The sequence below is a fragment of the Sapajus apella genome, unplaced genomic scaffold, assembly GCF_009761245.1.
Source record: "Sapajus apella isolate SASKATOON/1434 unplaced genomic scaffold, GSC_monkey_1.0 scaffold173, whole genome shotgun sequence".
Classification (NCBI taxonomy): domain Eukaryota; kingdom Metazoa; phylum Chordata; class Mammalia; order Primates; family Cebidae; genus Sapajus; species Sapajus apella.
Genome location: NW_022437113.1, coordinates 328,032 through 353,782, shown reverse-complemented (window position 1 = coordinate 353,782; position 25,751 = coordinate 328,032). Strand labels below are relative to the sequence as shown.

Genomic DNA, 25,751 nt, shown 5'->3' with positions numbered 1-25,751 from the left:
TGGTAGATGTGGAACAGAACATGCAAGCTAGGGCCAGGCGCGGTGGCTCACTCCTTTAATCCCAGCACTTCGGAAGGCCGAGGCAGGTGGATCGCCTGAGGTCAGGAGTTCGAGACCAGCCTGGGCAACATGGCGAAACCTCATCTCTACTAAAAATACAAAAAACAGCTGGGTATGGTGGTACGTGCCTGTAAACCCAGCTACTAGGGGGGCTGAGGCAGGAGGATCGCTTGAACCTGGGAGGTGGAGGGTGCAGTGAGCCGAGATCATGCCACTGCACTCCAGCCTGGGCAACAGAGCGAGACTCTGTCTCAAAACAAAACAAACCAAAACAATGAGCTGGGCATGGTGGTGCATACCCGTAATCCCAGCTTCTTGGGAGGCTGAGGCAGGAGAATCTCTTGAGCTCTCTTGAACCCAGGAGGCAGGGGTTGTGGTGAGCCCAGATCGTGCCACTGCACTCTAGCCTGGGTGCGAGACTGAGACTCTGTCTCAAAAAAAAAAGAAAAAGAAAATACACACAAGCTAGGCAGCTGCTCTTGGGAGAGATTCTTAGCTGTTCTCTGCAGCCTGAAGCCTCTGAGGTCCACGTTGGTTCGGCCTCCTCTGTGGGAGGCTGAATCAACACATCCTCAGGCTCTGGAGCTGCTGTTTTTATATTTATTATTTTATTTTAGAGACAGGGTGTTGCTCTGTCACACAGGCTGGAGTGCTATGGCGTGTTCACAACTCACCACAGCCTCCACCTCTCAGGCTCACGCAATCCTTCCACCTCAGCCTCCTGAGTAACTGGGACTGCAGGCGCACACCACCACACCCGGCCAATTTTCTTATTTTTTTGTAGACACGAGGTCTTGCCATGTTGCCCAGGCCGGTCTCAAACTCCTGAGTTCAAGTGATCTGCCTGCCTCAGCCTCCCAAGGTGCCGGGATAATAGGCGTGTGCCATTGTGCCCGGCCTTATTTTTCTTTATTGAAACTGAGTTTCACTCTGTCGCCCAGGCTGGAGTGCAGTGGCGTGATCTCAGCTCATTGCAACCTCTGCCTCCCCGGTTCAAGCGATTCTCCTGCCTCAGCCTCCGGAGTAGCTGGGGCTATCGGTCCCCACCACCACACCTGGCTAATTTTTGCATTTTTAGTAGAGATGGGACTTCCCCATGTTGCCCAGGCTGGTCTGGAACTGCTGACCTCGAGCGATCTGCCCACCTCGGCCTCCCAAAGTGCTGGGATTACAGGCGTGAGCCACCGCGCCAGCCCATTTTTTTCTTAAGTCACAGATTCTGACTTATTTAAAGTTGTTGTTTGTCATGAAGCGCTTTTTTGTGGTTTTAGTAGAGTCCACAGAAGTTTTGTTCAGACAGTTGCAGTCCTACCACGGCTGTGACTCCGTGTCAGGGACGTGTCCTCCTGGTGCCACCATGCGGCTGCAAAGAAATTTCTTCTCTGATTCTCCTTCTTCCCTCCCACCTCCCCAGTCTTACTGTTAACAGTCCCAGGAATGGAAGAGACCACATCAGAGGCAGACAAAAACCTTTCCAAGCAAGCGTGGGACGCCAAGAAGGTAAGAGCCTATGAGCTTTGAAAACGTGTTTTTCTTCTTGCTCTCCTCTAGCATCACCCGGGCAAAGGTGACAAAATGGCACGTTGGGGTGGTTTCACCTTCCCGAGACAGGGAACCTCACTATGATTTTTCCATCTTCGAAACTAAACAGTGTGTTGATCACTAACAGCAAGCCTTATCCAAAAGGCCAAAACTTCATAGAGAATTAAAACCCAGGCTGGGCTCAGTGGCTCACACCTGTAATCCCAGCACTTTGGGAGGCCAAGGCGGGCGGATCACCTGAGGTCAGGAGTTTGAGACCAGCCCAGCCAACATGGTGAAACCCCATCTCTACTAAAAATACAAAAAAGTTAGCTGGCTATGATGGGAGGGATCTATATCCCAGCTACTTTAGGAGGCTGAGGCAGGAGAATTGCTTGAACCCAGGAGCAGAGGTTGCAGTGAGCCGAGATCATACCATTGCACTCCAGCCTGGGGCGACAAGAACAAAACTCTGTCTCAAAATATAAAAATAAAAATAAAACCAGTTGCGAGTCAAGTTGTGGCGGAAGGGACAGCAATGCAAATTACTCCTCCCCTCTGGGACAGTGATGCACCATCCTGTGCCGAAATCCTCTCACAAGGGTTTTTGCCCCTGGCCGGCCGTGGCTCATGCCTGTAATCCCAGCACCTGGGGAGGCCGAGGTGGGAGGATCGCTTGAGCTCAGGAGTTCGGGAGCAGCCTGGTCAACAAAATGAGACCCTGTCTCTATAAGAAATGAGTCAGGCGTGGCGGTGTGCACCTGTACTCCGAGCTACTCGGGAAGCTAAGGCGGGAGGATCACTTGAGCCCAGGAGGTCAAGGCTACAGTGAGCTATGACTGTACCATAGCATCCCACCCTGGGCAGCAGAGCAAGACCCCTACTGGTGGGGGGGAAAAAAAAGTATTGCTCCATCAGTTTATTCTGCAGGAATTCAGTCGGTGGGAGTTGAGGCACGAGCCAGGAGCGATGTGTTTGAAGGTATTTCCCAGAGCTTTTGTAATAAACTAGAAACAACCTGCATGTTCAGGAGTAGGGGATTTGTTGAGGAAATTGTCCTCAGTCCCCGAGGAGATAGGATTTTGAAGACATTGTAAACGCATGAAAGACACTCCTGATGCTGTTGTCATGCGTACAGAGTCGGATCGCGTATTTGAAAAGGCATGAAACACACAGATGCAGCTGTGCAGACACCGGGAGCAGAGCTGACGGGTGTTGTGCGAGGGTCGTGCGTCCTCTGTCCTGGTGCGAGTGGGTGGCACTGTCAGTCCTTTGTGTCCACCTGTGTATTTCTTTTTCTTTTTTTAGTTTATTTTTAAATTTCGTTATATTTATTTTAATTAACTATTTGTTTGTTTATTTTGAGACAGTCTCGCTCTGTCCCCCAGGCTGGCGTGCAGTGGTGCGATCTCTTCTCACTGCAACCTCCACCTCCCGGGTTCAAGCGATCTTCCTACCTCACCCTCCCCAGTAGCTGGGATTACAGGCATGCGCCATGCCTGGCTAATGTTTGTACTTTTCGTAGAGATGGGGGTTTCACCATGTTGGCCAGGCTGGTCTCGAACTCCTGACCTCAAGTGGTCTGCCCGCCTCAGCCTCCCAGAGTGCTGGGATGACAGGCTCTTTTTCTTACTTTAGAGATAGGATCTTGCTTATGCCTAGGCCGCAGTGCAGTGGTGCCACCCTAGCTCACTGCAGCCTTGGTCTCCTGGGCTCAAACAGTCCTCTGCGTCAGCTTCCAGAGGAGCTGAGACTATAGGCACACGCCACCATACCTGACAGATTTTTGTTTTGTTTTGTTTTGTTTTGAGATGGAGCTTGGGTCTTTTGCTCAGGCTGGAGTGCAGTGGCACAGTCTGGGCTCACTGCCACCTGTGCCTCCGCTGGTTCAAGCCATTCTTCTCCCTCAGCCTCCCGAATAGCTGGGATTACAGGAGCCCGCCACCACGCCTGGCTAATTTTTATATTTTTAGTAGAGACGGAGTTTCACTGTGTTGGCCAGGCTGGTCTTGAACTCCTGACCTCAGGTCATCCACCCACCTCTTCTTTCCAAAGTGCTGGGATTACAGGTGTGAGCCATTGCTCCCAGCCAATCCTTAAATCTTTTATAGAGACAGGGTCTCACTTCATTGCCCAGGCTGCTCTCAAACTCCTGGGCTCAAGCAGTCCTCTGCCTCAGCCTCCCAGAATGCTGAGATTACAAGTATGAGCCACCTCCCTGGCCTATTTTTTAATTTTTGGTAGAGACGGGGTCTCACTGTGTTGCCTAGGCTAGTCTCAAACTCCTGGATTCTTTCTCTCTGTTTCAGTTTGGCACAAGGAGTCCCTGGGATTTCCATACTTAGGGGAAAAAAATCTTTAAAAAAGAACTGTAGGCTATGCTCGGTGGCTCACGCCTGTAATCCCAGCACTTTGGGAGGCCAAGGCATGTGGATCACCCAAGGTCAGTAGTTCAAGACCAGCCTGGCCAACATGGTGAAACCCTGTCTCCACTAAATACAAAAAATTAGCCGGATGTGGTGCCACATGCCTGAAATCCCAGCTACCTGGGAGGCTGAGGCAGGAGAATCACTTAAACCCAGGAGGCGGAGGTTGCAGTGAGCCGAGACTGTACCACTGCACTCCAGCCTGGGCACTAAGAGTGAAAACTCAATTAGAAAAAGAAAGGAAGAAAGAACTCTAAGCTGGGCACAGTGGCTCATGCCTGTAATCCCCACACACTTTGGGAGGCCAGGTGGGAGGATTGCTTCAGCCCAGGAGTTCGAGACCAGCCTGGGCAACAGGGCGAGACCCTGTCTTTAAAAAAAAAAAGAAAAGAATTCTAAGGACAGACAAAACTAGAAAACTGACATCCGGCAGCAGAGAGGGGGGTAAGTAGGTCACGGTCCGTTTGCGCAGCTCAACGTTGGGCCGTCACTGGAGAAAGTCTCCTTACAGAGGGAGGCACACCACTGAATGGAGGAGGGGGTGGTGGGTGAATTTTTAATACTGTTCAGAAATCCATTAATGTCTCCGTGATGTTCGTGGAATGCTTTTCAAAGTATTCTTGAGAACGTGATCACCGGTGTGCTTTGCAGAAATCGGTAATGAAGCGAATGTTTACTCTCAGAATGAAGGTGGCTCTGGCCAGGTAGAAACCCGTTCAGCCGGCGTTCCCCGCAGAGGCTTAACGCCCGCCGGTCGCACGCCACCCCTCAGGCGCCCCAGTGGCTGCGGGTTGGGCATTGCCCCCTCACGGTGCATGCACTTCGAGGCCAGCCCCACCCTCTGCCAGCGCCTTTGCCTTTTTCATCTGATAATCCTGAAAGAACTCAGCCGGGAGTGTCCGCCCCAGGGCCCCAGGGGCGGAAACGTGCCACACTGGTGCCCTCATCCATGGCCGGGCCTCTGTCTGGTCATGCCTGCCAAGAGCAGAAGACTGGTCCTCTTTTGTCCTTGAACAGGAGTCCCGGGGGCCCCCTACCTGGAGCCTGTCATTCCCCAGGCCTGCAGTGATCCCATGTCTCAGCGTGTCACGTCCCCGACTCACAGGGGAGGAAACGCTGGCCCTCCAGGAACGTTTTCCTGGGCACCCCCTCCCCAAGGCCAACTCGCTGGGCTGTGTCCGACTTAGAGGCTGCCCTGCCACCCCTGTGTGCTCACAGCCAGAGCCAGACTCCACCCTGCTTTCAGAAGCCATCGGAGGTACCTGGCCAGTCCTTTTGCTGGGATTCTGATTCCCTTTCCCATTGCTGTGAAAAGTCCAAACTTCAGGCCAGGGGCTGTGGCTCACGCCTATAAGCCCAGCACTTTGGGAGAACGAGGTGGGAGGATCGCTTGAGCCCAGGAGCTTGAGACCAGCCTGGGCAACATGGTGAGGCATCATCTCTACAAAAAAATTAAAAAATAAAAATTAAACATTTTTTAGCTGGGCGAGGTGGCTCACACCTGTAATCCCAGCACTTTGAGAGGCCGAGGCGGGTGGATCACCTGAGGTCGGGAGTTTGAGACCAGCCTGACCAACATGGAGAAACCCTGTCTCTACCAAAAGTACAAAAAATGATCCAGGTGTGGTGACGCATGCCTGTAATCCCAGCTATTCAGGAGACTGAGGCAGGAGAATCACTTGAACCTGGGAGGCGGAGGTTGCGGTGAGCTGAGATCGCCCCTTTGCACTCCAGCCTGAGCAACAAAGCAAAACTCCATTTCAAAAACAAAACACCATTTTTTAGAAGGGTGGAGGAGCTCTTCCTGGGACTCTGAACTTCAAGGCCTCTGTGGGCCACACTCCAAGAAGAGCGCATTGTGGGACCCTGGCTGTCTACCACATCCCAAAAGTGTCCTAAAAGCGCTCTACAGCCAAGCACAGAAACCAGTGTCACGCCGAGGGCTACCCAAGCCCTAGTCAGTGGGGAATGAGTGTGGCTGTCCGCAGAGCATAGGGACGTCTCGGGACTCTCAGGAAGTAGCAGAGTCTGAGGGTCCCTGGGGAAGTCACATGCCTAGGTCTCTGCTACAAGGCTGGTCAGCCCCAAGACAGGGGCAGCAACCTCTGGACTGAGTTTAGGGCATCAGGCCCAAGCCTCCTGGGGCTCTCCTGACTCAGTTCTTCCCTCCTTTGGGCTTTGAGCCTGATTCACTCCCTGGAGACTGGTGGCTGCTCATGAACTTGCCCGGTGGGCACTGGACAGATGCCGCTCCTGCCCCTAGATCCCCCGCCACCATGACCTGGGAGCGGCACGCAGGTTGGGGACAGCTCTAGGGACACTTAGCTTTGGGTGCCAGGGGCCTCTGCTGAGCTGGCTGCTGACTGCTGTGGTGCAGGCCTGGGAGCGTCAAGTGCTTGACAAAAATTTAAAAAGTAGCCGAGTGCAGTGCCGTGCCACTTGCTTATGGTCCCAGCCACTTGAGAGGCTGAGGCAGGAAGAAGGTCACTTGAGCTCAGGAGGTGTCTGGGGCCTGCCCCTCCACTGTGCAGGGTGTGAGGGCCGCCTGTCCTCCATCTGCGGGGCTCTGTGACCCCCACAAACTTGGTTCTCATGGTGCATTTCCGGCCTTTGTGGGAAGATGAGCTGTTTCAAGGAGGCCCGGGCCCACGAGGAAGGCCCCACAGGGAGCTCCCAGGGCTCAGGCTCTGCTGCCTTCTCTTTCAGACAGGGTCCAGGCCCAAGTCCTGTGAGGTCCCCGGAATCAAGTAAGTCTCCCCAGGGCCCACCCCACACACTGCAGCCGCTGTGCCGCTTCTGCACCCTGGGGCTTTCCGTCCACCCCGGGGCTTTCTGTCCACTCTCTTGAGGTGGCAAGTCCCCGCAAGAGGGACACCGTGCAACCAGCAGCAGTGACAGAGCTGCCACACGCCCATCCCTCAGGCACCTCCTTCCCAGGGATGATGCCCTTTCCTGGGTGCAGGGAGGTCGCCGCCCCCGGTCCCCGCCGCCCCCACTGGGCAGTGGGGGTCCCACTGCCAGTGGTTTCCTGAGCACCCAGCACCTGATGGGGGGTGTCGTTTTGTACCTAATGATTTTCTCCCGCCACCCTCCTGTCCCTGCTGCCAGCCGCACCCCGTGAGCTCACCTCCTGCCTCCTTCTGGCCTTTCCCCAGCATCTTCCCATCTGCTGACCAGGAAAACACTACAGCCCTGATCCCCGCCACCCACAACACGGGGGGCTCCCTGCCCGACCTGACCAACATCCACTTCCCCTCCCCGCTCCCGACCCCGCTGGACCCCGAGGAGCCCACCTTCCCCGCGCTGAGCAGCTCCAGCAGCACCGGTAACCTCGCGGCCAACCTGACGCACTTGGGCATCGGCGGCGCCGGCCAGGGTAAGGCGGGGGACGTTCCGCCCTCGGACGGAGCACCGGCCTCTGGAGACGACACGGGCATCTGCAGGGGAACTTGGCAGAGCTCTGTCCCAAATACCAGGGCCTGGGGACCAGGGCTGGGGGGCAGCAGACAGGCTGACGTGGTGGGCACAGGCATCTCAGGCAGGGGTGTGGCTGGAATGCAGGCCTGGTAGAAAGGAGCACATGGCGCCCCCAGACACCAGATGGTGGCTTTGAGGGTGTGTGAGCGTGCTTGGGGAGTCCAGGAGGGGAGCCCTGGGGGTTTTCACACAGCTGGGGTGGGCCAGGCCTTCTCTCCGCCCCTCCTCACCCCTAGCCCTTCATGGGGGCAGGACCAGGCCTGACCTCCTTCCTCCACCTGACGTCTGACGCCTGCTTGTCACACCCTAGCCTCACACCACCTTGTCCCCCCACCCCCCGCCCCGTCTCCAGCTCCACACTCCTTCCTTCCTCGGCCACTTCCACAGGGACTTCACACAGGCCCCTGGCCCGTCCTGATAGCTCGTGGCACCGCTGTCACCCTGCGTACCCCAGGAAGCCCCTCCTGTGGCTGCATGGGTTGCAGAGGCGTCCCAGCTTCTCTGTCCTTTCCTGGCCCTGGCCCATCGTCAGCCTGTTGGTTCCACCCTCAGGACCTCGCCTGACCTGGGCCCTCCCTCCCCTCCAGGCTCCCAGCCCCTCCCCACTCAGAACAGCCAGCAGCCATGGCTGTCTCCGCTTGGGACCTTGCATAGCCCGCAGCTCCCTCTCAGTGAAAGCCTGAGGCCTCCAGGGCCTGGGATGCCCACCCTGGCTCACCCTGTACCCTCTGGCCCCAGTCAGCCCCAGCCCCACCGCAAGGCCCCTGCACACGGAGTTCTCCCCCTCCAGGTGGCCGAAGGGCTCCCTCCCTCCCCTGCCCTGCCCTGCCCTGCTCAGCCCTAGTGTCCTTGTCGAGGCTCTCCCAGCCCTGGTCTCTCCTGCTTTCCTGCACCCCTGCCCTGGCCCACGTCACTGCTCTGTCCTCAGCTGTCGCCTGCGTCCCCGTTGGCTGTATGGTACGTGGCCTGCATCCTGGGGGTGGCAGGCGCTTGGCTTCCAAGGAGGAGAAATGACATGACCCCCAACTAGCCCCAGGGGGCGGGACAGGCTGGAGGGACCGTGGGGGAATGCATTGGGGGTGAGGGTGACACAGCCACCTCGCCATGCTCCGTCCTGCCCCAGAGCCGCAGAAGGAACCATCCCATCCTGCTTCTGCCCCAGGCTGGGAAGGCAGCACCAGGCAGGGCTTTCCACGAGACAGTCACGTGCTCACATTTATAACTGGCAAAGTCCCTCTGGCTGCCCTGGAAGAAGGAGCTGTTGGGAGGGGCGGCTGGTGAAGCAGGATAGCACCCCAATCTGGGGCTCTGCAGGGAGACTCTGGGGTGAAATTGGCCAGCCTGGGAGCCAGATTGATGCAGAGAGTGAAGGAGAGAGAGGAGCCTAGAGGCGCTCTTGGCTTTCGTACCAACAGGGCCAGGACAGGCAAGGGGTGTGGAGGGTGTCGCAAATGTCCCTGGGTTTTTTGGAGGAGGGCGTGGGGAGCAGAACAGTGAAAAGGGAAGAAGGCCCCAGCTTGAGCGCATTGAGGCTGTTATGACTCCCACACCCAGGCCCTGTACCTGAGGGGCTCTGCCCCTGGACAGAGGGTACCAGCGAAGGCCCAGAAAACACAGCTGATTGGGAGGAGCTCTGTTCGTTGTCTGTAGATAGGGCCAGGCAGGCAGCATCCACACGCACCTGTGTAGGACCAGGAAGCCAAAGGCCAGTGCTGGGGCTGCCGGTGCCCCTGTCCCACGTAGAAGCCCCATCTCCCAGCCCCTGCCTTTCCCCTCACGTCTCCCCACTGCCTCCAGAGCACACAGCCCCCTTCCTGCTGGAGGGTCCTTGGCAGCTCCCCAGCGCCCGCCCACGAGCTGCGCACCTCCAGCCGGCCTCCAGTCTAAACAAGCGCAAGGAAACACACAACACATGTGGGAGCCGGAGCCGGCGCTGGCCACAGCGGCCCGGTAATGCCTGACATGTGTCGGGCTGTGTGTGAACCTGCCGCCCCAGCAGCCCGCCCAGTGGGGGCTTTGCCGTCTGGGCGCCTTTTAGATCAAGCTGAGCTGCCGGCCCCTGGCATACACGAAGGCAGCCCCCTCCTTCCTCCCAAGCCCACCGCCAGTCAGAACGTGAGCCCCCTGGGGAGGAAGATGGAGGCCTTTGAGGCCCGGGAGACCGTACCCAGAGTGTGGGAGGAGGGCAGGCCCTGGCTCCTCCTTCCTGGCCTGGCTCTGAGGCCAGGCGGGCTCTGCCACCTGGCCCGCCCTCCCCTGGCAGCTCTCCCTGCCCGCCCCAGACTTCCCCTCCAGCTGGCTCTGCGCCTGTTCCCGAAGGTGAGCCAGGTTGCCAAAAGGAATTCAACAGCAAGGCGCCCGTCCGCCCTCCTGGGCCAACTGGCCTCTCTAGGGGTGGCCAAGAGCTCGCTTTGCAGCCAGTGGAAGATTAAAAACTCCCTTGTATTCAGGGCAGACGTTAGAGACTGGCAGCCGAAGGGCCAAATCCAGCCCACGGTGTGTTTCGTGTGGCCCGCACTCGGGCATCTGCGATGCAGCCACACGCCACATCTTCACATCTCAGCCAACAGCAAACCACGCATTCAGCAGTGGCTCCATCAGGGTATAATGCCATGTCTTACTGCACCTTTTCGAGGCCTAGACACAGAAGTCCAGTTGCCTACTGTTCTTGGTTTTTGGTTTTTTTTGAGACTGAGTCGTGCTCTGTCGCCTAGCCTGGAGTACAGTGGTGCGATCTCGGCTCACTGCAACCTCTGCCTCCTGGGTTCAAGCGATTCTCCTGTCTCAGCCTCCAGAGTAACTGGAATTACAGGCGTGCACCACTGCACCCAGCTAGTTTTTCTCTTTTTAGTAGAGACGGGGTTTCATGTTGGCCAGGCTGGCCCAGAACTCGACTTCAGGTGATTTGCCTGCCTCAGCCTCCCAACGTGTTGGGATTACAGGCGTGAGCCATCATGCCCAGCCTGTTTTTTGTTCGTTTGTTTGGCTTTGTTTTTTGAGATGGAGTCTGGCTGTGTCGCCCAGGCTGCAGTGCAGTGGCGTGATCTCGGCTGACTGCCACCTTCGCCCCCGCCCCAGGTTCAAGCCGTTCTCCTTCCTCAGCCTTCAGAGTAGCTGGGATTACAGGCATGCACCACCAAGCTGGCAGTTGTTGTATTTTTAGTAGGACCAGGGTTTCACCATGTTGGCCAGGCTGGTCCTGAACTCCCAGCCTCAGGTGATCCGTCCAGCTTGGCCTCCCAAAGTGCCGGGATTACAGGTATGAGCCACTGTGCCTGGCCGACAGTATTCAGCATAGTCACGCTGTACAGGTTTGTCGCTTGGCAACAAGGGCCCTACCATGTGGCCGAGGTGTGTAGAGGCTCTGCCGTCCAGGCTTGTGTCAGTTGCTCTGTGATCCCTCATGCACAGCCGTGAAATCGCCGGCCGATGCGTTTCTCAGAAATCACCTCTGTTGTTAAGTGATGTATGACTGTACTTAGAATCAACACTGAAAAACCAGGGAGTGCCAGCAGAACACCGGATTGCTGGCTGCTCTTGGAGCATCAGACAGCCCGGTGGCCATGGGCTGATGTCCTGCACCTCAAGACAGGCCACAGTGCTCCGTCTGGCCTCAGGCCTCACCCGCCCTGTCAGCCCATATCCGTGCCCTCACACACCCCTGGCATTTGTCCCTACTGTGTACTGAACCCAGCCTCTGCTTCTGACCTGAGCATTGAGCATCTGTCGGCCCGCTGGACACACGAAGTGGCGGACTCCCAGGAGAAGATGAGGGAGTGGCTCAGGGTTGTGACTCTGAGTGTGCTCTGAGCAGGCTTCCCCCAGACTCTCCCGCCCAGGCCTCTGTTGAGGCCTCCCTGGATGCCAGGGTCTGCACAGGGCGCTGCCTGGAGAGCAGCACCAGGCTTCCAACCACAGCATGCAGCCAAGCAGAGCCGCCAGGGCATCCGAGGGGAAGTGCAGGCGTGACTGAGCTCGCCCGTGAGCAGCTGCCCTGGGCACGGACGAGGCTGTTTGTCATCTCCCCTTGGCGCTCGACGGGTGTGTTCCCACGGGCCCACGCACCCGCTGTCTCATCTGCCGGAACAAAGTTAATCTGGTGCCCGGATCTCCTGGGGTGAGTCAGGCGGCTTCACCCCTGCCTTGACTGCAGGCCAGATGCTCTTCAGAGCCTGCTCCTGACCTCCTGAGGGCCTCATGTTGAACCGGAGAGGGTGGCTACTATCATCGCCATCTTGCCAACCAGGAAGCTGAGTCTCCGGGGGGGATAGGGGTCAGGCCAGGCCCCCAGGGCTCCTCCTGCCATCGAGGGGCCTGTTACATGCCTGGCACGGTGCCCACAATAACCCAGCCAGCCCCAGCTGCTGCCACGTTGAACTCGACCTCACGCAGCTCCATCACCGCAGCAGAATCCAAGGATTGGGTTGCTCAGGGCAAGGGCCTTGGGGGGCCAGGGTGAGGAAAGGGGTGATGAGGCGGCCCCTGACAGGACCTCCAGCAGGAACGAGGGTGTCAGACCCCAGGGCAGAGACGGGGGAAGGATGTTGAGGATTGACATTCTTAATTTCAGGCAGCCTGGCAGGGCAGGGGGTGGGGGAATGGCACTGCAGCTCGGGGAAGGCTCCAGGTCGGGGAGGAGGAAGTGGATGAGGGGATGAGGGACATCGGGGACAGCAGATGCTCGGCCTGGGGGCCACAAGAAGCAGCTACAGGAGTGGACACATTCACCAAAGGAGGGCAAGATCCATGAGACAATAGACGAAAGCACAGCATTCGGCAGGGCCTGCTGGCTTGAAGCTAACCACAACTCAAGCCATTTTCAGAAAATAAACAAAAATTTATTGTCTCCTGAAAGTGGGAAGCGCCACCTGGATGGGGCTCAGGTGCTGCCTCTCCCCCTCAGCCCTTCAGCCGGCTCCTCCCCTCGCCACAGGATGCCCCGCCCTCAGCTTCAGGCAGCCCTTCCTGGAATTCCAGCTAAAGTCCCTGGGAAGGCTCTCATTGGACCAGGCTGGTCACATGCCTATCTGGGGGCCAATCATATGTTCCAGAGATGGGGATGTGCTGGTTGGCTGTCTATGGGAACACCTCCTTCCCAGAAGGAAGGAGAACAGAATGTGCTGGACTCTGGGACCCCCCAGGGCAGGGATCAGGGTCTTGGAGGAGGGGTGCCCATGTTTGGCAGTTGGGACATACCCATGGGCTTCTGTCTGAGCAGTTGGGCTGCTCTCATGCAATGTGACTGTGGGTGTGTAAGCAGCCCTTTCTCAGCGATCAGTCTCATACCCACTCTCCCTCACTCCCACTTCCTTTCCAGGGATGAGCACACCTGGGTCCTCTCCGCAGCACCGCCCAGCCGGCATCAGCCCCCTGTCCCTGAGCACAGAGGCGAGGCGTCAGCAGGCATCGCCCACCCTGTCCCCACTGTCACCCATCACTCAGGTGCGAGGGCAAAGTGGGGGGCAGGTGGGAGGGGGAAAGGGAAAGGTGGAGGCCCAGCGCTGCCTCTTGGAAGACCTGCTCCTTCTAGGAGGCCACGAAATCTTGAGAATGCTCCCAACACTTTTAATTTTTATTATTAAATTTTCAGGCCGGGCGCAGTGGCTCAGGCTTGTAATCTCAGCATTTTGGGAGGCTGAGGCAGGCGGATCACTTGAGGTCAGGAGTTTGAGACCAGCCTGGCCAACACGGTGAAACCCCATCTCTACAAAAATATGCGAAAGTTAGCCGGGCGTGGTGGTGCGTGCCTGTGGTCCCAGCTACTAGGGAAGCTAAGATGGGAGGATCACTTGAGCCCAGGAGGTGGAGGCTGCAATGAGCACGTTCACACCACTGCTCTCCAGCCTGGGAGACAGAGTGAGACCCTGTCTCAAAAAAAAAAAAAGGGAGTTTAGCTTTTGATTTTTCAATGTGCTATATTTGCTTATCTACTTTTTTGGGTAGTTTGTGTGTCTCTAGGAATTTGTCCATTTTGTCTTTGCTATCCAACTTAATGACAGAAAATTGCTTATAATGCTCTTTTGTAATCTTTTTTTTTTTTTTTTTTTTTTTTGAGACAGTCTCGCTCTGTCACCCAAGCTGGAGTGCAGTGGTGTGATCTTGGCTCATTGCAATCTCCGCCTCCCAGGTTCAAGCAATTCTTGAACCTGTGCCTCAGCCTCCTGAGTAGCTGGGATTATAGGCTTCTGCCATCATGCCCAGCTAATTTTTTTTTAAAGTTTCGATGTTAGAGATGGGGGTTTGCCATGTTGACAGGCTGGTCTTAAACTCCTGGCCTCATGCAAGCTGCCCACCTTGGCCTCCCAAAGTGCTGGGACTACAGATGCGAGCCACCACACCTGGCCTTGTAATACTGTATTTACCTAAAGACGGTAGCAAAGTTCCCATTTTCATTTTCTGATTTTAGCAATCGAGGCTCCCCTCTTTGTTACCTCATCAGTGCAGCTTCATAGAGTGAGTTAGGAATGTTCATTTCTCCCTCATTTTTCAGAAGCATTTTTAATTCTTCTTTAAATGTTTGGTAAAATTAGGTGGGTATAATGATGAATTCCTGTAGTCCCAGGTACTTGGGAGGCCGAAGTGGGAAGATTGCTTGAGCCCAGGAGTTTGAATCCCACCTGGGCAACGCAGTGAGACCCCATGTCTTAAAAAAAGAAAAAAAAAAAAAGTTTGATAAAATTCACCAGTGCAGCCACCTGCATCTTAGCTCAAATCTGTTGGGAAATTTGCAATTTCTTCTTACTTCTTATAAGGCTATTCAGGTTTTCTGTTCTTCCTTGAGTCAGTTTTGGTCACTTGTGCCTTTCTAGAAATTTATCCATTTTGTCTTTTTAAAAACAAAACAAAAAACCCTAACAGAGAACATTGTCTCTTAATATTTTTTTATTTTATTTTATTTTTGAGACAAAGTCTCACTCTGTCACCCAGGCTGGAGTGCAGTGGCACGATCTCGGCGATTCTCCTGCCTCAGCCTCCCAAGTAGCTGGGACTACAGGTGTGTGCCACCGCGCCTGGCTAATACTTTGTATTTTTAGTAGAGACGGGTTTCACCATGTGAGCCAGGATGGTCTTGATTCCCTGACCTCGTGATCCGCCCACCTCGACCTCCCAGAGTGCTGGGATTACAGGCATGAGCCACCGCACCCAATCATTTTTATTTTATTTTTCTTATTTTTGAGACAGAGTCTCACTCTTGCCCAGGCTGGAGTAGTGGCGTGTTCTTGACTTCACTGCAGCCTCCGCCTTCTGGGTTCAATCGATTCTTGTGCCAGCCTCCTCAGTAGCTGGGATTACAGGCGTGTGCCTACCCCACCCAGCTAAGTTTTGTATTTTTAGTAGAGATGGGGTTTTGCCATGTTGGCCAGGCTGGTCTCGAACTCTTGACCTCAAGTCATCCCCCCGCCTCAGCTTCCCGAAGTGCTGGGATTACAGATGTGAGCCACTGCGCCCACCGCTTGTCCGTTTTTAACATAACCACAGTGGCATTGTTCACCTGCAACGAAGTTAATGGGAGTTCCCTGGTACCTGGCATTGCCTGGCCTGGACTCCATTTCTCCCTGCCCCTCGGCCCCCATGTCTCCTGTCTGCTTACAAAGTTGTCTGATTCAGATCAAGACCCAGACAGGTCTGTGGGCGCTGGCTCCTGGCCGCTGTGTCTGCAGCCTCTTTGTGAGCTAGGCTGTCTCAATCTGACACCTGCCCCTTCCCTATCCGGAACCTCCTTTCTCTTCACGAATGACTCATTGCTTCTCAGGCTGGGCATCCTGTTGAGTGGTTTCTGTCCCATAGCTCCTGGGCACGCTCAACCTTTCTTAGAGGGCAGAAACCCCCGCCTTCCCCAAGGACTGTCAGCTTGGTAGCCCCTGGCTGAGTTTCCACACAGACTCAGCGAATGTCACACACTTCCCTCCTACTGATTTTTCTTTTTCTATCTCTGAGAAGGCCCTGAGCCAGCCCTTGGTGAGGGCCATGCTGGTGTCTCCAGTATCCTCAGAGCAGGCAAGGCTGCGGGCAGGGGGAAGCGTTTGGAAACCGAGGCAGGTGGATCACTTGAGGTCCCCGACAGCACCCACAGGAGCTGGGAACTGGCTGCTCACGGAGCCACCAGGCATGGCCATCCCGTGTCTGGCCTGCAGCGGGTGGACTGGCGTGAGCTTCGTGGCGTGCAGTGCGGATGTAGGGGCGAGGGACTGCAGGAGGTCAGGCCCTGCCCAGCTCCAGCCGACCCCCTGTGGCCCTGGGTGAGGCCCACCCTCTCTAGCCTGGCCTCCCTCATCGTGAGGAGCACCCAGCCCAGGGGCTGCCCGTGATCACGGGGCTCCTCCACCCCGCCTGCGGAGCGTGCCATGCTATGGGAGCCCGGGGGGAACAGGCATTGGCAGCCAGGGCCCGCCCCGCCTGACGTCCTCCTCTCCCACAGGCCGTGGCCATGGATGCCCTGTCTCTGGAGCAGCAGCTGCCCTACGCCTTCTTCACCCAGGCGGGCTCCCAGCAGCCGCCGCCGCAGCCCCAGCCCCCGCCACCCCCTCCGCCAGCGTCCCAGCAGCCGCCACCCCCACCACCCCCGCAGGCATCCGTCCGCCTGCCCCCCGGCGGCCCCCTGTTGCCCAGCGCCAGTCTGACTCGTGGGCCACAGCCACCCCCGCTTGCGGTCACGGTACCGTCCTCTCTCCCCCAGTCTCCCCCAGAGAACCCCGGCCAGCCATCGATGGGGATCGACATCGCCTCGGTAAGCCCGGGGTGGGGTCCTTTGGGGCCTGGCTGGGGGTCTTGTGGAGGACAGCCCGGGGCTGCAGAACAGTCGGGTTACCTGCTGCATGGGCCAGGGGTCAGGACCCCAGCGAACGCCGTCCAGCCCGGCACTCCACAGGGCTACCCCTTGGAATCAAGCTGAGACTGTCACTGCCCGTAGAGATGGGGAAACTGGGCTGGGCGTCGTGGCTCACGCCTGTAATCCCAGCACTTTGGGAAGCTGAGGCGGGCGGATCACCTGAGGTCAGGAGTTCAAGACCAGCCTGCCCAACATGGCAAAACCCCATCTCTACTAAAAAAAAAAAATACAAAAATTAGCCAGGCGTAGTGGCGGGCGCCTGTAATCCCAGCTACTCGGGAGGCTGAGGTAGAAGGATCGCTTGAACCTGGGAGGCGGAGGTTGCAGTGAGCCAAGATCGTGCCACTACACTCCAGCCTGGGTGACAGAGCAAGACTCTGTCTCAAAAAAAAAAAAAAGATAGATGGAGAAACTGGGGCACAAGCAGGTGGCTGCCCCAGACTCCACCCAAGATGGGCCACCCCATATTTAACTGCCCCTCCCACCCAAAGCCAGGCTTCCTTGGAGGTGAGAAAAGCACAGTGTTCTGGGGCTTGGGTGCAGGCTCCCAGGGGTCAGGGGGTGACATGAGCTCACCAGGGAAGGATGGCCAAAGCCAGCTCAAGAGGCAGTGACCCATGAGACACAGTGCCTGGGACCCAGGGCTGAGGGCCACAGCTCAGACCATGGGACATTCTGCCCAGGACCGGGCTCAGGCAGGCCAGGACTGGGTACTGGGCACAGGGGTACTGACCCCTGTACCCACAGACCTTCCTGACTGTGCAGACCTCTACCTGCTTGCTCCAGTGGTGGGGTGGGGTGGGAAACAGCTGCTGTGGGCCACATCCAGGGGCACAGGGACCTGTGCTTGGGGGACAAGCCCTCCCACCTGACCCCAGCTGCCAACCCCAGGCTAAATGTCCTCCAAACATGGTGTGCTCTGTGAAGAACAGCCGCCATAGCTGGGCAGGGTAGGCGGGTGAGCCTAAGGTAGAGACCCATGTTCCCAAGCTGCTCTGACCCCTCGGAGGGCACCACCCCGGGCCCCCCGTGGGAAAGTGCTCAAGTCTTTGCTTTGGTGGAAACGCAGCAGGTCCTAGGGGAGGCTCCCAAGGTGGAGCCTCGCCCTGGAGCTGGGCGGTTGTCGGAGGTCCAGGATGTCTGGGCCAGATATAGGGACGGCCCCTCCAGGGCGCTCAGGTAAGGGTGTTCGTGCCCAGCACCCCCAGAAAGAAGGATGGCTTCCTGCCCCCCTTCGAGGACTTCCAGCCTCCTGGAGGCACAGAGAGACTGAGCTTCTGCACAGTGTCACCCAAACGAGAATTTCCCTCTGATCACTTTGTCAAAGGACAAACTCTCAGAAGGTCCAAGTCAGTCATCCCTAAGTGACCGTGCTGGCACCTCCATCACCCACACCCTATTGGGCGAGCTCACGGCCACCGCCCCACCCCGCCCCGCCCCGCCCCACCTGGACTCAGGCCCTACCTAAACTGCCCATAAAGGACCACTGAGGACGGGGGGGAGACAGAGCAGTTATAGGCCCTGGACCGGTCAGGCCGGGCTCGTTCAGTGATAGGCTCAGGCAGGTCAGGTAAGTTGTCTGCAGGCACACCATTTGGCTGGGCCGGGCCAGGACCAGAGTATGGTCTGAATCCAGGGCCTGGCCTGGCCCGGCCTGCCTCTGAAAGGTCTGGGTCATTAGCAGGGAGACGCCCAGGCCTTTCGTCCCTCGAGCAGGTGGAAGAAGTGGCAACCCCTTGGAGGTCTCAGACAGCATAATTCAGACAGGTTTGTCCTGCAGCAGAGCAGGGATAGTGACTGCCCCGTGCTGGGAGCCTGGGCTACTGGCAAGCGTTCACTCAGTCCCCGCCCCCAGTGGCCGGCCAGATCTGTTGGGCTACAGACTTGGGCGCTAAGAGAGCCAGGGGACCTGCCTAGGGCACACAGTGAGGGAGAGCCAGGAGCAGGAGGCAGCGCCCGCCGACCCAGCCTTGGGTATTCCCTGCCCATGGGGGTGTGTGTGTGTGGGTTTGTGGACACGTGTGTGGGTGTGCACAAGTGGGTAGGTGTGGGTGTATGTGGTGTGCACCTGCATGGGTGTGCATGCATGTGTGTGTGGATGTCTGTGCACGTGAACATGTGTGGATGTGTAAATTTGTGGATGTGTGTACGTTGGGTGTGCATGTGGGTGTGTACATTTGTGGATGTACATTGGGTGTGTGCATGTGTGGGTGTGTACATCTGTGGATGTGTGTACATTTGTGGGTATATGTGGGTGTGCACATTTGTGTGGGTGTGTACATTTGTGGATGTGTGCACTTTTGTGTGGGTGTGTGTATGCATGGGTGTGTACATTTGTGGATGTGTACATTTGGGTGTGTGTGCATGTGTGGGTGTGTACATTTGTGGATGTGTGTGCACGGGTGGGTGTGTACATTTGTGGATGTGTATACATTGGGTGTGTGCATGTGTGGTTGTGTACATTTGTGGATGTGTGTACATTGGGTATGCATGTGGGTGTGTACATTTGTGGATATACATTGGGTGTGTGCATGTGTGGGTGTGTACATTTGTGGATGTGTGTACATTTGTGGGTATATGTGGGTGTGTACATTGTGGGTGTGTACATTTGTGGATGTGTGCACATTTGTGGGTGTGTGCGTGCATGGGTGTGTACATTTGTGGATGTGTGTACATTTGGGTGTGTGTATGTGGGTGTGTACATTTGTGGATGTGTGTGCACGGGTGGGTATGTACATTTTGGTGTGGGTATATGTGCAGTGTGTGCATGTGTAGGTGTGTACATTTGTGGATGTGTATACATTGGGTGTGTGCATGTGGGTGTGTACATTTGTGGATGTCTGTACATTTGTGTGGGTGTGTACATTTGGATGTGTGTACATTTGGTTGGGTGTGTACATTTTGGCATGTGGCTATATGTGCAGTGTGCATGTGGTGTGTACACGTGAGTGGGTGTGCTTGTGAGGGTGTGTACGTTTGTGTGTGGATGTGTACACATGGGTGTGTATGCATGTGTGTACATTTGTGTGTGGATATGTGTATATGTGTGGGGGTGTGCATGTGAAGGTGTGTATATGTGTGGGTGTGCATGCATGGGTGTGTACATTTGTGTATGGTTATGTGTGTGTGGGTGTGCATGTGTGGGTATGTACATTTGTGGACGTTTGCACGTTATTGGTGTGGATGTATGCTTGTGTGGGTGTGTGCGTTTGTGTAGGTGTGTGTATGTGGATGTGTGCATGTGTTTGGGTGTCCATATGAGTGTGAGCATGTGCGGGTGTGTACATTCATGTGTGGATGTGTGCACGTGTGTGGGGTTGTGCATGTGAAGGTGCGTATATTTGGGTGTGGGTGTGCCCGCATGGGTGTGTATATTTGTGTGGGTATGTCTGTTTATGTTTGGATGTGTGCACTTGTGCGTGCCTTGTGGGTGCTTGGGTGTGTCTATGTGTGCGCCTGTGTGGGTGTGTACATTCATGTGTGGATATATGCATGTGTGTGGGGGTGTGCATGTGAAGGTGTGTATATTTGGATGTGCCTGCGTGGGTGTGTACATTTGAGTGTTGATCTGTGTGCACATGGTGTGTGTCTTTGGTTGTGCATTCATGAGAGTGCACATGTTGCGCTCTGGCTCTGAGCCTGCTGAGTCAGGGCCAACCCTCTGATCGCCCTCCTGTAGCTCAAGGAAGGACAGTTCTTCACCCTCCACACCAATCCTTCCTGGGAAGCTGGGTTTGGGGGCAGCTCCCCTGAGGTCTCAGGCAGATAGGGCTCAGGGACCCACCTTTCCTGCAGGTGTCCAGGCTCCCCTGCCTACCACTGGGGTGGCACCCATCACCTAGGCGTGAGGGGTGGGGGGACCTGCCTGGGGGCCGACCCGGGCACAGGCCACTCCCAGGAAGCAGGGACTGGAGCCCCGGGCTTGGGGCAGATGGGTGGCGGCGTGCTGACCTATCTGTCATCGCAGGCGCCGGCTCTGCAGCAGTACCGCACTAGCGCCGGCTCCCCGGCCAACCAGTCTCCCACCTCGCCAGTCTCCAATCAAGGCTTCTCCCCGGGGAGCTCCCCGCAAGTAAGGGGCGCCACCTCCCCCTCGGCCTTTGGGCGCCACGCTCATCTCATTCATGCCCCGTGTGTTCCCTGCCCACTGTCTGTCATGCATCGCTCCATCCCATCCCGTCCACTCTGTCGGACCTGAGCTGTGCACCCACCAGGCTGTACCAGGACAGGGACCCCACACACCCCTTCCCAGGAGCTGCCATGGCCCATCTCTGCTGAGCATGAGGTGGGGTGGCGAGGCCTCCTGACATGCATTAGTGACGTTAGTGATGGCTGTGGCCCTGCGATGGTACCGCTTGAACGTCCCCATCGAGTGGCCCAGGGATGATGCCCTCCACACCCAATATGCTGCCCAGAGCATGAGCTGGAGCTTTGGGGGCTCCCCCGGCTTGGGGGTGCAGCTGAGGTGGCTGGCCGGCCTGCAGGGGAGGCGCTGACTCTTCAGGGCCCCCGTCCCCATTCCACAGACAGGAGACTGAGGCTGGCCTCAGACCACACTCATCAGCCCTGGGTTTTCCTGCTGCACCCAGCACTGTAAGACCCCGGCTGGCTGATGACGCGGCCCCTCCCAGGTTCAGGTTCCTTGGAATGCCCCTCTAGCCTGGTCCATGGCTGATGGAAGCGCCCAGCCTGGCTCCCCACTCTCCTTCTCGTGTTCTACTGGGACATCAGCTGTGTCCAGTAGACCCCACATTCCATCCAGAACGTCTGTCAGGGGAGAAGGGGTGCCCACAGGCCAACATCCGGCCCCCAACTTTTTTATCCTGGCAGCAGTGCCTCCCCAGAACCCCACTATCCTGGGACCATCTCATCCACAAAACCACCAAGCTAAGAAGCCCCTAGAGCCACTGCTGTGCCCGGGGCCCTGCAGCCATCCCCGTGCCTGGTAGAGGGGATGCTCTCATCCCTGCTTCCCAGCTAGAGAAGAGTCGCCCTCCAGGGCTGAGGTTGGGCGCCCTTGTCCCAGGGCACAAACCATGAGCGCCACAGACAAGGACAGTGAAGCCCTCTGCCCCGTCTCCAGCTCACACCAGCGTAGGGACATCTGCCCCATCAGCCAAGGCCCGTCTGGGGCCACCACCTGTAGCCCCCTGCTCTGGAGGCGAGCTGGGGTGGCAGCAGTGGTCTCAAGGCACGATGGGGGGCAGCCTGGTGTCTGCACACGCTCGGTCTGTCCACACCGGCCCTCTGGGCTCTTGGGTTCTGGCAATGTGTCTGGTCTCGTGTTGGGGGTGGGGCTGGAGGGGCTGCAGAAGCGGCAGATGGGGCTGGTTCCTAAGTGAGGTCTGTCTTGCGTGTGAGACAGGACAGGAATTAGGGGTCAAACCAGTTTCTCTCAGAGAGTCCCTGGAATGGTTGATGAATTCTCGGGCCCCAAGCCAAAGTGGGTTTGTCTGCTGGGCAGCGAGCAAGTGACGGTCTCGGCAAGCCCATATCTGTATGTCTTGTCCATCATGCGCCGGTGCGGGAGTCAGGTGGCTCATGGAGGTGTGGGGATGTCAGGATGGGGCTCTCAGGGGCAGATGGTTCTAGGCGGAGGCAAACCTGCCTTCCCTCTGCACTGGGTCTTCGAGGACTCATCCATCGGTCCCACAGGCTCAGGCCACCACACACCTGCTGTGCCCGGCCTCAAGTGGGCACTCTGGGCAACCCAGCCCGGCCCTGGGCCGCAGGCAGCTGCCGTTTGGTCCAGGTTGTGGCTTTCTCCTGACTTCCAAGCTCACCTTCCTGGCAAGCCCCTAGAGCCACTGCTGTGCCCAGGGCCCTGAAGCCATCCCTGTCCCTGGTAGAGGGAAGCTCTCGTCCCTGCATCCCATCTCGTCCCATGGCAGCCTCACAGGGAAACCTCAACCTCCCCTGGCGTGTGCCAGGCCATTCTGAGCCCAAGGCCACGGGAACAGGTTCAGGTGCCATCCTGGAAGCTTGGTCCCACCCCGCACTCTGAGCCCTGGGACAGACCCAGCTTTGGTCCAGACCCACGGCAGCCATGATGTTACCTGTTGCCTGCCTCCCTCCACTCTGGCAAACCCAGCCATAAGCTTGCAGTCCTTGTTTCCAAAACCTGGAGCTATTGATTTTTAGGGCCAAGATAATGTTTTTGCCACACGGACTGGCCTTCCCTTCCTTGGCCCTGCTCTTTACCTCTCCCTGGCGTTTGAATGGGACGTCCAACCTCACAAGCCCCCTCGCCCCAGGGCGAGTGTGTCTGTCTCTGCTGTCCGCCCGCTGACCACCAGGAGCAGCCGGTGGGTTTGTGGCCGGCCCCTCTCTGGGACTGAGGCCAGAGACCCAGGCGTTGGGACCGTTCTAGAACAAGGCTCAGATGAGGAGAGCCAGAGCGTTCGGTCTGTGGGGACACTCACCGGGACGGCTTGCAGGGCACATGCCTTACGCTGTAGCTCTGAGAGTGGCTGTGGGGCAGTGGCTTCCTGGGGCCCCCATGTCCCGTGGAGGGGACACCAGCTGGAGCTCCCAGCCCCCAGGATGCTGCCAGGCCTCTGGCAGCCGCAAGGTCACACTGCAGCTGTGGTCCCCAAGGCCTCGCCGGCGGCCACCCATCTCCTCGCCTCCACACCCCAGCCGGGCCTCATCCCACCATCTCTTGGGCAGGGGGGGCCTCATCCCACCATCTCTTGGGCAGGGGCTCCAAGTGTCCCCTTTCTAGCGTCTCCACCACACATAAGGTCCCCTCGCCCCTCCTCCTGCCACAGGGACAGCCCCTGTCCCCCTGCCTCTGAGAGACCCCCTGGCCTCGGAGAGCAAGAGTAGGGCCCATGTTCCGTGGGTCTGCAGCCCCGGGCGGGGGCTCTCCCTGTGCTTGTCCTGTGCGCTCTCCGCTGGTGGCTGGCTCCGCACCCGTCCTGTCCATGTACGTGGCCTGCGTCCTGTCCTTTGTCTCCCTGGGGACCCGTCAGGAGTCACCAACTGCATCTTCCTTCCTGAATGTGATGCCTGGGCAACTCCTGCCTTCGCCATGATCCTCCTCTGGGCCCTGTTGGGTGGGGGTTCCTCATCCCCGTGGCCCCCAACTTCCCTATAATGGAAATGGAGTCGCCCTTTTCCAGGCTTGAGGAGAGATGGGGGTGGGGCCTTGGGGAGAGAGGTCTGGGGTGCAGAAGCCTCCCAGGAGCATCCAGAATGGGGAGCACCCCCAGAACCCCAAAATAAGCATAATCATCAGCCTCCTGCCGTCCCAGGTGCCATCTGGGAGGTTCCAGGGGCCTCTTGTCTTCCAGCCGGGTTTGGGAGGTGCCAACTTCCCGCCTGGCCTCGGGCCGTGACCACAGCAGGCCTCTCTTCTGTCTGCAGCACACTTCCACCCTGGGCAGCGTGTTTGGGGACGCGTACTATGAGCAGCAGATGGCGGCCAGGCAGGCCAATGCTCTGTCCCACCAGGTGAGCGGGCACCCAGGCTGCCAGCCTGCCGGTGCCCAGGACAGACGCTCGCTAGGACCTGGGCCTTGCGAGTCAGGGCTGCACGTGCTCTTGGGGGGCCCCTGCCTGCCCCTCGGCTTTGCCTCTCGGCCCCCGCCCTGTCCCATCTGTGGGCTACAGAGGCTGAGGGTCCGGCAGGAGTGGCCTAGTGCTGCCTCCTGGTGTCTGCGCCCACCCACAGAGCGGAGGCCGAGGACGGAGGGTGAGGGGCAGGCAGGGATGGGACCGTGGCTGTGGACACGGTGCCTCGGCATGGACCATGCACGTGGGTTTGCCGGGAGGTCTTGCTGGCTTTTCATGGAGGCCAGGATCGTGGGCATCCAAGGCGTGCTCACTCACTCGCTCATTCATTCATCCATTCATCCAGCCAGCCTTCGGGGTGGCGAGGAGGCCCCAGGTGACGGGGGAGCGGGACTAGTGCTCGGCAGCCTGAGTGCTGGGCATCCTGCAGGGGAGGCATCCCCAGCTGCGGGCAGGCCAGCCAGGCAGGCCCACAGTGGCCCTCACGGCCCGGTATGCCTCCCTTCCCAGCTGGAGCAGTTCAACATGATGGAGAACGCCATCAGCTCCAGCAGCCTGTACAGCCCCGGCTCCACGCTCAACTACTCGCAGGCGGCCATGATGGGCCTCACGGGCAGCCACGGGAGTCTGCCGGACTCACAGCAGCTGGGCTACGCCAGCCACAGTGGAATCCCCAACATCATCCTCACAGGTGAGGCCAGGCCGGGGCGCGTGTGCGGCGCCCCACGGGGCCTCAGCCCAAGCGGAGACAGCCAGAGACCCCTGCCCCGCAGCAGGAGGGTTGACAGAGCTGGGGCTGTGACCTAAGCTCAATGGGGGCCTGCGGAGGCCATGCTCCCTCCTTCCCCAATGTGACTCGCACCTGGACCTCAGGCCAGGGAGACGCCCCTGGACCAGAGGCCGCGGGTGTGGGATAGAGCTGATCACTCTTCCCCTCTCGGCGGCCTCCTGTCTGGCCACACAGCCCGGGGAAAGGTCAGACAGCTGGGTGTGCACGGTGTCCCCTGCCAAGGCCACTGACCTGTCAGCTGAGTGTGCGCCACAGCTGTGGACGGCAATGGGGTCGGCCCTGCCTGGTGAGCCCAGCCCGGGCAGCCAGCTGACGGGTAAGGGCCGTGAGGCACTGTGACAACCACACCCAAGCAGTCTGAGCACAGTGCCTGGGGTCCTGAGGACAAGCCAGCCCGGTCCTGCGTGGCACATGTCAGGAAGACCCAGCTCTGTCTCACACAGAACCCAGACGCTCCCAGGGCCACCCGACTTGTTCTCCCCCATGAAGAAGGTGATTCCCTTACGAGCCAGTGCTGCCGAAATGAGGGTGACACCCCCTGGCGGTCCTCAGCCTCTTCCAGGCTGGAAGGGTCCATATTTAGTGCCCCCGACTGTGGCCTGGGCTCTGAGTGCAGAATCCAGCACCTCCTTCCCACCCGTAGGCGTAGGCAGCAGTTAGCGAGAAGTTCAAGGGTGGACGAGCCAGCCGCAGACGCAGAAGAAGAATGTAGGAATCTGACCACTGGGGTGGCCTCAAGAGCGCAGAAAGACAGGGCCTTTCAGACCCATTTCTCAGACCTGGGAACTTGAGTACAGGCTGAAGCCCAGGTTTGATCCCCGGTCTTTGTTGGGGAACTGAGGATTCCCTTCAGCCCCAGCAGCAGCTGGGTCCCCACAGTCACCCCAGACAGCCTCTCAGTGACTCATGCTGAGCAGACCTCATGGCAGAGCCAGCAAGGTCCCTGCGCCCGCCAGGTCACGCTGACTTGCGTCTGTAACACAGCCCTTGGCCCGAGGCTTCTCCTGGTGCGGCTGACATCCGGGGCCAGACCGGTCTCTGAGGTCCAGGCACTGTAGGGTGCTGAGCAGCATCTCGTGTGCTGGTAGCATCCCCTCCCCCAGTCTTGACAGCCAGAATGTCCCCAGGCAGT

General features: G+C 58.0%; 1 protein-coding gene across 6 annotated transcripts in view; it reads left to right on the top strand.

Moving 5' to 3' along the window:
• CRTC1 (CREB regulated transcription coactivator 1) overlaps positions 1–25,751 on the top strand; it is a 102,330-nt gene that overhangs the window by 71,419 nt on the left and 5,160 nt on the right. For 2 of the 6 annotated variants that reach the window (XM_032267893.1, XM_032267892.1), the window contains 8 exons: positions 1,475–1,560; positions 6,714–6,754; positions 7,163–7,383; positions 12,802–12,926; positions 15,904–16,212; positions 20,282–20,386; positions 23,683–23,769; positions 24,340–24,520. In XM_032267893.1, the coding sequence (XP_032123784.1) occupies positions 1,475–1,560; positions 6,714–6,754; positions 7,163–7,383; positions 12,802–12,926; positions 15,904–16,212; positions 20,282–20,386; positions 23,683–23,769; positions 24,340–24,520 (1,155 nt within the window). The remainder of the gene's footprint in view (positions 1–1,474; positions 1,561–6,713; positions 6,755–7,162; positions 7,384–12,801; positions 12,927–15,903; positions 16,213–20,281; positions 20,387–23,682; positions 23,770–24,339; positions 24,521–25,751) is intronic. The other 4 variants (XM_032267895.1, XM_032267894.1, XM_032267896.1 and 1 more) reach the window with 3 other exon arrangements.